The 12,522-nt window shown below is 46.1% G+C and overlaps 1 protein-coding gene across 1 annotated transcript in view; it reads left to right on the top strand.

Moving 5' to 3' along the window:
• Positions 1-12,522, top strand: part of TRAIP (TRAF interacting protein) — a 222,037-nt gene that overhangs the window by 140,186 nt on the left and 69,329 nt on the right. Inside the window, exons 8-9 of the mRNA XM_069206848.1 lie at positions 10,670-10,757; positions 11,276-11,365. Of these exons, the coding sequence (XP_069062949.1) occupies positions 10,670-10,757; positions 11,276-11,365 (178 nt within the window). The remainder of the gene's footprint in view (positions 1-10,669; positions 10,758-11,275; positions 11,366-12,522) is intronic.

The following is a 12,522-nucleotide window of genomic DNA, read 5'->3' as shown; positions in this document are numbered from 1 at the left end:
GGCACCCCCTTCTCTCCATTCTAGCCTATGTGTTTTGGGCACCACTTTGAACTCTGCACCTGACCGGCCCTGAGCTGCTGGTGTGGTGACTTTGGGGTTGCTCTGAACCCCCAACGGTGGGCTACCTTGGACCAAGAACTGAACCCTGTAAGTGTCTTACTTACCTGGTAAACCTAACCAAAACTTACCTCCCCTAGGAACTGTGAAAATTGCACTAAGTGTCCATTTTTAAAACAGCTATTTGTCAATAACTTGAAAAGTATACATGCAATTTTTATGATTTAAAGTTCCTAAAGTACTTACCTGCAATACCTTTCAAATGAGATATTACATGTAGAATTTGAACCTGTGGTTCTTAAAATAAACTAAGAAAAGATATTTTTCTATATAAAAACCTATTGGCTGGATTTGTCTCTGAGTGTGTGTACCTCATTTATTGTCTATGTGTATGTACAACAAATGCTTAACACTACTCCTTGGATAAGCCTACTGCTCGACCACACTACCACAAAATAGAGCATTAGTATTATCTATTTTTACCACTATTTTACCTCTAAGGGGAACCCTTGGACTCTGTGCATGCTATTCCTTACTTTGAAATAGCACATACAGAGCCAACTTCCTACATTGGTGGATCAGCGGTGGGGTACAAGACTTTGCATTTGCTGGACTACTCAGCCAATACCTGATCACACGACAAATTCCAAAATTGTCATTAGAAATTCATTTTTGCAATTTGAAAGTTTTCTAAATTCTTAAAAAGTCCTGCTAGGGCCTTGTGTGTTAAGTCCCTGTTTAGCATTGTCTTTTAGAGTTTAAAAGTTTGTTAAAAGTTTGAAATTAGATTCTAGAAACAGTTTTAGATTCTTTAAAAAGTCTTCCAACTCTTAGCAAAATAATGTCTGATACAGAGATGAATGTGGTGGAACTCGACACCACACCTTACCTCCATCTTAAGATGAGGGAGCTAAGGTCTCTCTGTAATATCAAAAAAATAACCATTGGCTCCAGACCTACCAAAATTCAGCTCCAGGAGCTGTTGGCAGAGTTTGAAAAAGCCAACCCCTCTGATGATGACATCACAGAGGAAGAAATTAGTGACTTGGAGGCCAATGTCCCTCCTCCAGTCCTAAATAGGGAGAACAGGACCCCTCAAGTCCTGTCTCCAACTGTGTTAGTCAGAAATAGTGAGTCCCTCACAGGAGGGTCCCACATTTCTGAAATCACTGAGGATGCTCTCAGTGAAGATGACCTCCTGTTAGCCAGGATGGCCAAAAGATTGGCTTTAGAGAGACAGCTCCTAGCCATAGAAAGGGAAAGACAAGAGATGGGCCTAGGACCCATCAATGGTGGCAGCAATATAAATAGGGTCAGAGATTCTCCTGACATGTTAAAAATCCCCAAAGGGATTGTGACAAAATTTGAAGATGGTGATGACATCACCAAGTGGTTCACAGCTTTTGAGAGGGCTTGTGTAACCAGAAAAGTGAACAGATCTCACTGGGGTGCTCTCCTTTGGGAAATGTTCACTGGAAAGTGTAGGGATAGACTCCTCACACTCTCTGGAAAAGATGCAGAATCTTATGACCTCATGAAGGGTACCCTGATTGAGGGCTTTGGATTCTCCACTGAGGAGTACAGGATTAGGTTCAGGGGGGCTCAAAAATCCTCGAGCCAGACCTGGGTTGACTTTGTTGACTACTCAGTGAAAACACTAGATGGTTGGATTCAAGGCAGTGGTGTAAGTAATTATGATGGGCTGTACAATTTATTTGTGAAAGAACACCTGTTAAGTAATTGTTTCAATGATAAACTGCATCAGCATCTGGTAGACCTAGGACCAATTTCTCCCCAAGAATTGGGAAAGAAGGCGGACCATTGGGTCAAGACAAGGGTGTCCAAGACTTCAACAGGGGGTGACCAAAAGAAAGGGGTCACAAAGACTCCCCAGGGGAAGGGTGATGAGACAACCAAAGCTAAAAATAGTAAAGAGTCTTCTACAGGCCCCCAAAAACCTGCACAGGAGGGTGGGCCCAGAGCCTCTTCACAAAACAATGGGTACAAGGGTAAAAACTTTGATCCCAAAAAGGCCTGGTGTCATAGCTGTAAACAGCATGGACACCAAACTGGAGACAAGGCCTGTCCCAAGAAAGGTTCCACTCCAAACTCCCATCCAGGTAACACTGGTATGGCTAGTCTCCAAGTGGGATCAACAGTGTGCCCAGAGCAAATCAGGGTCCACACTGAAGCTACTCTAGTTTCTGAGGGTGGGGTGGATTTAGCCACACTAGCTGTCTGGCCGCCTAACATGCAAAAATACAGACAGCAACTCTTAATTAATGGGACTAGAATAGAGGGCCTGAGGGATACAGGTGCCAGTGTCACCATGGTGACAGAGAAACTGGTTTCCCCTGGCCAATACCTGACTGGAAAAACTTACACAGTCACCAACGCTGACAATCAGAGAAAAGTACATCCCATGGCAATGGTTACTTTAGAATGGGGAGGGGTCAATGGCCTGAAACAGGTGGTGGTCTCCTCAAATATCCCAGTGGACTGTCTGCTTGGAAATGACCTGGAGTCCTCAGCATGGGCTGAGGTAGAACTAAAAACCCATGCAGCAATGCTGGGTATCCCTGAACTGGTGTGTGTGAAAACAAGAGCACAGTGCAAGGCACAGGGTGAACAAGTAGAGCTGGAGTCTGGAAGAATGGCCCAGCCTACCAAGAGGAAAGGAAAGTCAGTTGGGAAACCAACTGCAACACAGCAAAAGAAAGGGAACCTCTCTTCTCAGGAAGAAGTTCTGCCCTCTGAGGGAACTGAGCCTTTGGAGCTTGAACCTTATCAGGTTGAGCTCTTAGGCCCAGGGGGACCCTCAAGGGAGGAGCTGTGTAAGGGACAAGAAACCTGTCCCTCTCTTGAAGGCCTTAGGCAGCAAGCTGCTGAAGAGTCCAAAGACAAGAAAAATGGAACGCATAGGGTCTATTGGGAAGATGGGCTCCTGTACACTGAGGCCAGAGACCCCAAACCTGGTGCCACTAGGAGAGTGGTAGTGCCTCAGCTGTTCAGGAAGTTCATCCTAACATTGGCCCATGACATTCCCCTTGCTGGACATTTGGGACAAACCAAGACGTGGGAGAGGTTAGTCAACCACTTCTACTGGCCCAATATGTCCAACATGGTTAAGGAGTTTTGCCTCTCCTGCCCCACCTGTCAAGCCAGTGGTAAGACAGGTGGGCATCCAAAGGCCCCCCTCATTCCACTTCCAGTGGTGGGGGTCCCCTTTGAAAGAGTGGGTGTGGACATAGTTGGTCCACTGGAACCTCCCACAGCCTCAGGAAATATGTATATCCTGGTAGTAGTGGATCATGCTACCAGGTATCCTGAAGCTATTCCCCTTAGGTCGACTACTGCCCCTGCAGTAGCCAAGGCCCTCATTGGTATCTTTACCAGAGTGGGTTTCCCTAAGGAGGTGGTGTCTGACGGAGGTACCAACTTCATGTCAGCATACCTAAAGCACATGTGGAATGAGTGTGGAGTGACTTATAAATTCACTACACCATACCATCCACAAACTAATGGCTTGGTTGAGAGATTCAACAAGACATTAAAAGGCATGATCATGGGGCTCCCAGAAAAGCTCAAAAGGAGATGGGATGTCCTCTTGCCATGTCTGCTTTTCGCTTACAGAGAGGTGCCACAGAAGGGAGTAGGATTCTCACCCTTTGAACTTCTGTTTGGTCATCCTGTAAGGGGACCACTTGCCCTTGTTAAAGAAGGCTGGGAGAGACCTCTCCATGAGCCTAAACAGGACATAGTGGACTATGTACTTGGCCTTCGCTCTAGAATGGCAGAGTACATGGAAAAGGCAACCAAAAACCTTGAGGCCAGCCAACAGCTCCAGAAGTTTTGGTATGACCAAAAGGCTGCACTGGTTGAGTTCCAACCAGGGCAGAAAGTCTGGGTTCTGGAGCCTGTGGCTCCCAGGGCACTCCAGGACAAATGGAGTGGCCCTTACCCAGTACTAGAAAGGAAGAGTCAGGTCACCTACCTGGTGGACCTGGGCACAAGCAGGAGCCCCAAGAGGGTGATCCATGTAAACCGCCTTAAGCTCTTCCACGACAGGGCTGATGTCAATCTGTTGATGGTAACAGATGAGGATCAGGAGGCAGAGAGTGAACCTCTCCCTGATCTTCTGTCATCAGACCCAAAAGATGGCACAGTAGATGGAGTGATCTACTCAGACACCCTCTCTGGCCAACAGCAAGCTGATTGTAGGAGAGTCCTACAACAGTTTCCTGAACTCTTCTCCTTAACCCCTGGTCAGACCCACCTGTGTACCCATGATGTGGACACAGGAGACAGCATGCCTGTCAAGAACAAAATCTTTAGACAATCTGACCATGTTAAGGAAAGCATCAAGGTGGAAGTCCACAAGATGCTGGAATTGGGAGTAATTGAGCGCTCTGACAGCCCCTGGGCTAGCCCAGTGGTCTTAGTCCCCAAACCTCACACCAAAGATGGAAAGAAAGAGATGAGGTTTTGTGTGGACTACAGAGGGCTCAATTCTGTCACCAAGACAGATGCTCATCCAATTCCAAGAGCTGATGAGCTCATAGACAAATTAGGTGCTGCCAAATTCTTAAGTACCTTTGACTTGACAGCAGGGTACTGGCAAATAAAAATGGCACCTGGAGCAAAAGAGAAAACAGCATTCTCCACACCTGATGGGCATTATCAGTTTACTGTTATGCCCTTTGGTTTAAAGAATGCCCCTGCCACCTTCCAAAGGTTGGTGAATCAAGTCCTTGCTGGCTTGGAGTCCTTTAGCACAGCTTATCTTGATGATATTGCTGTCTTTAGCTCCACCTGGCAGGATCACCTGGTCCACCTGAAGAAGGTTTTGAAGGCTCTGCAATCTGCAGGCCTCTCTATCAAGGCATCCAAATGCCAGATAGGGCAGGGAACTGTGGTTTACTTGGGACACCTTGTAGGTGGAGGCCAAGTTCAGCCACTCCAACCCAAGATCCAGACTATTCTGGACTGGGTAGCTCCAAAAACCCAGACTCAAGTCAGGGCATTCCTTGGCTTGACTGGGTACTACAGGAGGTTTGTGAAGGGATATGGATCCATTGTGACAGCCCTCACTGAACTCACCTCCAAGAAAATGCCCAAGAAAGTAAACTGGACTGTGGAATGCCAACAGGCCTTTGACACCCTGAAACAGGCAATGTGCTCAGCACCAGTTCTCAAAGCTCCAGATTATTCTAAGCAGTTCATTGTGCAGACTGATGCCTCTGAACATGGGATAGGGGCAGTTTTGTCCCAAACAAATGATGATGGCCTTGACCAGCCTGTTGCTTTCATTAGCAGGAGGTTACTCCCCAGGGAGCAGCGTTGGAGTGCCATTGAGAGGGAGGCCTTTGCTGTGGTTTGGTCCCTGAAGAAGCTGAGACCATACCCCTTTGGGACTCACTTCCTAGTTCAAACTGACCACAGACCTCTCAAATGGCTGATGCAAATGAAAGGTGAAAATCCTAAACTGTTGAGGTGGTCCATCTCCCTACAGGGAATGGACTTTATAGTGGAACACAGACCTGGGACTGCCCATGCCAATGCAGATGGCCTTTCCAGGTTCTTCCACTTAGAAAATGAAGACTCTCTTGGGAAAGGTTAGTCTCATCCTCTTTCGTTTGGGGGGGGGTTGTGTAAGGAAATGCCTCCTTGGCATGGTTGCCCCCTGACTTTTTGCCTTTGCTGATGCTATGTTTACAATTGAAAGTGTGCTGAGGCCTGCTAACCAGGCCCCAGCACCAGTGTTCTTTCCCTAACCTGTACTTTTGTATCCACAATTGGCAGACCCTGGCATCCAGATAAGTCCCTTGTAACTGGTACTTCTAGTACCAAGGGCCCTGATGCCAAGGAAGGTCTCTAAGGGCTGCAGCATGTCTTATGCCACCCTGGAGACCTCTCACTCAGCACAGACACACTGCTTGCCAGCTTGTGTGTGCTAGTGAGGACAAAACGAGTAAGTCGACATGGCACTCCCCTCAGGGTGCCATGCCAGCCTCTCACTGCCTATGCAGTATAGGTAAGACACCCCTCTAGCAGGCCTTACAGCCCTAAGGCAGGGTGCACTATACCATAGGTGAGGGTACCAGTGCATGAGCATGGTACCCCTACAGTGTCTAAACAAAACCTTAGACATTGTAAGTGCAGGGTAGCCATAAGAGTATATGGTCTGGGAGTTTGTCAAACACGAACTCCACAGCACCATAATGGCTACACTGAAAACTGGGAAGTTTGGTATCAAACTTCTCAGCACAATAAATGCACACTGATGCCAGTGTACATTCTATTGTAAAATACACCACAGAGGGCACCTTAGAGGTGCCCCCTAAAACTTAACCGACTATCTGTGTAGGCTGACTAGTTTTAGCAGCCTGCCACAAACCGAGACATGTTGCTGGCCCCATGGGGAGAGTGCCTTTGTCACTCTGAGGCCAGTAACAAAGCCTGCACTGGGTGGAGATGCTAACACCTCTCCCAGGCAGGAATTGTCACACCTGGCGGTGAGCCTCAAAGGCTCACCTCCTTTGTGCCAACCCAGCAGGACACTCCAGCTAGTGGAGTTGCCCGCCCCCTCCGGCCAGGCCCCACTTTTGGCGGCAAGGCCGGAGAAAATAATGAGAAAAACAAGGAGGAGTCACTGGCCAGTCAGGACAGCCCCTAAGGTGTCCTGAGCTGAAGTGACTCTAACTTTTAGAAATCCTCCATCTTGCAGATGGAGGATTCCCCCAATAGGGTTAGGATTGTGACCCCCTCCCCTTGGGAGGAGGCACAAAGAGGGTGTACCCACCCTCAGGGCTAGTAGCCATTGGCTACTAACCCCCCAGACCTAAACACGCCCTTAAATTTAGTATTTAAGGGCTACCCTGAACCCTAGAAAATTAGATTCCTGCAACTACAAGAAGAAGGACTGCCTAGCTGAAAACCCCCGCAGAGGAAGACCAGAAGACGACAACTGCCTTGGCTCCAGAAACTCACCGGCCTGTCTCCTGCCTTCCAAAGATCCTGCTCCAGCGACGCCTTCCAAAGGGACCAGCGACCTCGACATCCTCTGAGGACTGCCCCCGCTTCGAAAAGACAAGAAACTCCCGAGGACAGCGGACCTGCTCCAAGAAAAGCTGCAACTTTGTTTCCAGCAGCTTTAAAGAACCCTGCAAGCTCCCCGCAAGAAGCGTGAGACTTGCAACACTGCACCCGGCGACCCCGACTCGGCTGGTGGCGATCCAACACCTCAGGAGGGACCCCAGGACTACTCTGATACTGTGAGTACCAAAACCTGTCCCCCCTGAGCCTCCACAGCGCCGCCTGCAGAGGGAATCCCGAGGCTTCCCCTGACCGCGACTCTTTGACCCTAAAGTCCCGACGCCTGGGAGAGACCCTGCACCCGCAGCCCCCAGGACCTGAAGGACCGGACTTTCACTGGAGAAGTGACCCCCAGGAGTCCCTCTCCCTTGCCCAAGTGGAGGTTTCCCCGAGGAACCCCCCCCTTGCCTGCCTGCAGCGCTGAAGAGATCCCGAGATCTCTCATAGACTAACATTGCGAACCCGACGCTTGTTTCTACACTGCACCCGGCCGCCCCCGCGCCGCTGAGGGTGAAATTTCTGTGTGGACTTGTGTCCCCCCCGGTGCCCTACAAAACCCCCCTGGTCTGCCCTCCGAAGACGCGGGTACTTACCTGCAAGCAGACCGGAACCGGGGCACCCCCTTCTCTCCATTCTAGCCTATGTGTTTTGGGCACCACTTTGAACTCTGCACCTGACCGGCCCTGAGCTGCTGGTGTGGTGACTTTGGGGTTGCTCTGAACCCCCAACGGTGGGCTACCTTGGACCAAGAACTGAACCCTGTAAGTGTCTTACTTACCTGGTAAACCTAACCAAAACTTACCTCCCCTAGGAACTGTGAAAATTGCACTAAGTGTCCATTTTTAAAACAGCTATTTGTCAATAACTTGAAAAGTATACATGCAATTTTTATGATTTAAAGTTCCTAAAGTACTTACCTGCAATACCTTTCAAATGAGATATTACATGTAGAATTTGAACCTGTGGTTCTTAAAATAAACTAAGAAAAGATATTTTTCTATATAAAAACCTATTGGCTGGATTTGTCTCTGAGTGTGTGTACCTCATTTATTGTCTATGTGTATGTACAACAAATGCTTAACACTACTCCTTGGATAAGCCTACTGCTCGACCACACTACCACAAAATAGAGCATTAGTATTATCTATTTTTACCACTATTTTACCTCTAAGGGGAACCCTTGGACTCTGTGCATGCTATTCCTTACTTTGAAATAGCACATACAGAGCCAACTTCCTACAGTCTCTTGCACACTCCATACACAGTCTTCAGAATCACCCTTCTCAAGACCAATTTGAAAGCGTCCCATTTAACCAAAGTGTCTGAGGCAGTCTCCTTATTTTCTAGGAAATAATGGTCTATAGCTTTACCAATCTGGGCACTGAAAACCGCATTGTCATGAGCAGCAGTGGGCAGGCGCCAGATAGGAATCTTATATGGAGACCTGCCCCAACCAAGTGTGATCAGTAAGGGATTGTGGTCCATAATGGGGCATCCCAGATACACTGCACACAAGCATTGTGTGACCACCATCTGGGGACTGAATGCCATGTCCAGCCATGAGTGCAGCACATGCACCGCAGAGTAGTTGGAGTACTCCCTGTCAACAGGGTGTAAAAGTCGCCAGGAAAAATATCCCCCAAACTCGAATCTGTAGCAAAGCACACGTAAGGGTGGAGACCTTCAGTTGTCCAGCAAACCAGCCAGTTGGTCCATCAGGGTGCGGGGTCTTATCAAATGCGACTACGTGCCACAGAAGGCCGGAAAGCATGAGGCCCCCTGATTGACACGCTCAAGGCCTCTTTCGACAACCACCTCCCCCTTGTCCCCCCTCCCCCCCGTCCCTTCCCACTAATCAGTACACTCCTGGACCTGTGGACAATACTGAAGGAAGACTGCCTAGCCACCAGAGGACCGCCCTGCTGCTATGAAAGGACCGCCTTGCTTGCTGGACCTGCAACTGGACCTGACTGAGCTCCGCTGATCTCTGCTGCAGTGTGCCTTTCCAGGTTTCCCCTTGTCTGACATCAGTTTGAGCTCCTCCTGAGATGAAAGACGAAATCTTCATGCAAAGACTTTGCACCCTTCAAGGTCCACCAGAGAGAAGCTCTGGTAAACCATGGTCTTTGCACTATAACAACCACCAGTGTCAATATGCAAATAAAATGAGCGAATTGGGTGTATGCCAATATTACCATGTTTTAGGCATTGAGTTTAAACACTAGCACTGATTAGCACTGTCAAAGTGTGCAGAGTACTAAAGCCAGTAAAAAGGATTTCAGCAAAGCAGGAGGAGTGAAGGTATAAAGTTTGAGGAATGCCACTCTAAGGATGTCGGCCCTAACGCAGAAAATATTCAGGTTTGTTGCTCCTTGAGCTCAGACCATGCTTTTACTATTTTTTTGGCTACAAGAAAGGCCAAGCTACATCCAGTGGATGAAGTTCCCCTGGCAAAGATACTATCGTTTTAGTGAAGGTTTATGAAGTATTTTAAAATGTGAATAAATATTACAAGATAATATGTATATTTGGGTAATTAAGGGTTTGGAAAATATTCTATATTATCCTTGTTTTACCACTCTGTATGCCGTGAAGGAGTTGGCAAGAAGTATGAGCGTTATTTACAAATATACCAACAGTAGCCCTGCACGTTCAGTGAGTCGTAAACCAAGAGTAAGACTCTTCAAAAGCACATGGGGTAACTACAGTAGAGCAGATTTTGGTGTTCCTTCTAATTTCAATATCATGCGTAGAATAATCAGATTTGTAAATGCATCGCTTTTAGATAGCCCTTATAGGTCTGTGATTTACTTGTGTTACGCATTTTGCTTGACTCTTGTCAACCTACTTATATGTGTTGCCTGTGGCTTTTACTTAGATCACATCTTCTTGGTGGACTCTGTAGACCCATCCACTGGCGGCTTCTGTGGTTCACTTCCATTACACTTGTGGGTGGACCCCTCATATGCATTAGGTTGTGTTTGGGAATTTCCTCGGGTTACGCCTTCGCTGCTTTAGGTGAACAGTCAGGAACCGGTTTGGTTATGCTAATTCTAGTGCAGTTCATCTGTTCTGTCTCCGTCATGTGTCATGCGCTGCAACTTGCCTGATACGATGATTAGAGTACATTCTCTGAACCTCCACAGACAACAGTGTTCCAACCATGCATAACAAATGTAGTAGCTGCTTACCAGATGAATCAGAAAACATGTCTAACTTAGTAGTACTCAACTTCTTGACCACTAATGTACCTTTATTGTATTTGTTGGCACTGCAGATAATGAATTGTTGGTACGGGTGAAAGTGTGAGTTACACAGGCAGTACTTTTTGTGGCGCTAATTATACTTGCTACATTATATTCACATTGTAGCAAGTAGCCCTTTGCTGCTTCCATGAAGATTTTGTATGGCCAAAATGTAAGTTACATGAGCGTTAAATTAATGAACTAACCTCAACACCTGAATGTTTCCAGAAGTATTACTCACCAATGTGATTTTTCTGCTGGACATTTTACAGAGAGTATGAAAAGCTCAAGGAGGTCCGTAAGGCATCCAGTGAAATGACAGAGAAGCTTAAAAGGGAGCTGTTTTCTACCAGCAATACGGTGAGCGAGGTGGCCATATAGTACATTTACAAAGCATATGAATCTTCCAACCAGACATTCACTTAGTGCTATGTCCAGTGCTGCCTTTAGATTTCCAAGATTCTGTTGCTACACACCAGGGGATTTAAATATTATCTTCATTGAGAAAATTATAATTTTGATTGGGAATTTTAGGCACAAGCAGTCATGCTCATGTCCTTCTGAAAGTACAGCTTCTTTCACTTATCTGGGTTAAACATATTTTGCACAGCATATAGTTACTCCATTTGCAGATTGACCATCATCACTTCCACCATCTTCCACACAGCCCTTCTCCTACTTCTTTTACTTCTTGCAATAAGTTTCAAGCAATAACAGTTGTCTTCAATATAATTTCTCTAAAGATGCCTGCTCAGTTAGGTGCCTGAACGCTCCTGGCATGAACGCCTGGTTTGCAAGTAAACTTTCCTTCAAATTGTTAAATACCTGCCTCTTGAAGGCATTGGATTTGAAAGTCTGATTGAAACTTTTCTTTTTAGTTACAGAAAACCATCTTGGATTTGGAGAAGACAAAGGAAGAATTACAGTGCACCCAGAAGGAGCTTCGTGGTGCAGACAAAGAAATCCTGGTGAGATCTCTTGGCGCTTGTTTGATTTTCATGGGAAATAATACAAATCTCGTACACAGTAACAAATGAGCAGCTTGCTGTAATGCGTAGACCATTAAAGCTGTGAATAGCTTGGCTTCGAACAATAGAGGTTGTGGTCCCTGGCTGTAGAAGACCTACAGATCTTACAGGTTTTTGCCTATGTTCAGTTTTCTGTGGGTTCTTGGGTAGGTTGTTTCAGTGTTTAGAAGAAGTTAAAATTGTTTTAACTTTAACGGTATACTTAGCCGTAAAGATGTGCTGCAATTGCAAAGGTCATTATGGAAGCATATTTCCTGAATGTATTAAGGAGGGGCATTGGCAATGTAATCTATAAACAGTGCCTTAAAGGAAACTTATGGCTTGTCTTGTTCAAGAAGACTTCACACTCCACTGTTTACCCAAGTTTCTCTCACAAACTGAAATTAAAGTAATTGTATGCTAACCATTTGAAACACTTAAACGTTCCAACTAGGAGTCAAATCTGTGTACTCTCTGGAGTCAATATGTGTGTTTATAACAAGTGTTGTCTGCATAGGAGTGCATCATTTTGTCACTGCTCAAATGATCTCATTTACCAGTCTTGGTATTAAAAAGTAGAGGGCTTTAAAAGAACAAAAATCGAAGGTAGCATATGATGTATTACATAGGGATAACCTGGGGAACTGTGGTACACCTCAAAGGTTTGTGTGTAGGGGAAAGAAGCCCACAGTGTTTTCTCAGTCACACTGGAATCCTTCAATAAACTGGTCTTAAGCCGCGATCACTGTTTTCTGAGGATCTAGTAATTTATAAATTTGTGTGTATGTATGTATATATATATATATATATATATATATATATATATATATATATATATGATGGCATGTGTAGTTACAGATACATATACTATGCATCATTCTGCCATCTAGTGTTGGCTCGGAGTGTTACAAGTTGTTTTTGTTGTAGTCTTTTCAGAGTCACGGGATCGAGTGACTCCTCCTCTTGGTCATACTGCACATGGGCATCAACTCCATTGTTAGTTTATTTTCTTTCCGCTGTCGGGTTCGGACATGTTTCCTCGTTCCGAGATTTCGAATCAAACTTTAGAAAACTCCCTTCATCGTTAGTAATGTTTCGATCGCATTTCCACTTAGCCT

Source organism: Pleurodeles waltl, chromosome 9 (assembly GCF_031143425.1).
Source record: "Pleurodeles waltl isolate 20211129_DDA chromosome 9, aPleWal1.hap1.20221129, whole genome shotgun sequence".
Lineage (NCBI taxonomy): Eukaryota > Metazoa > Chordata > Amphibia > Caudata > Salamandridae > Pleurodeles > Pleurodeles waltl.
This window is presented reverse-complemented; position numbering and strand designations above follow the sequence as displayed.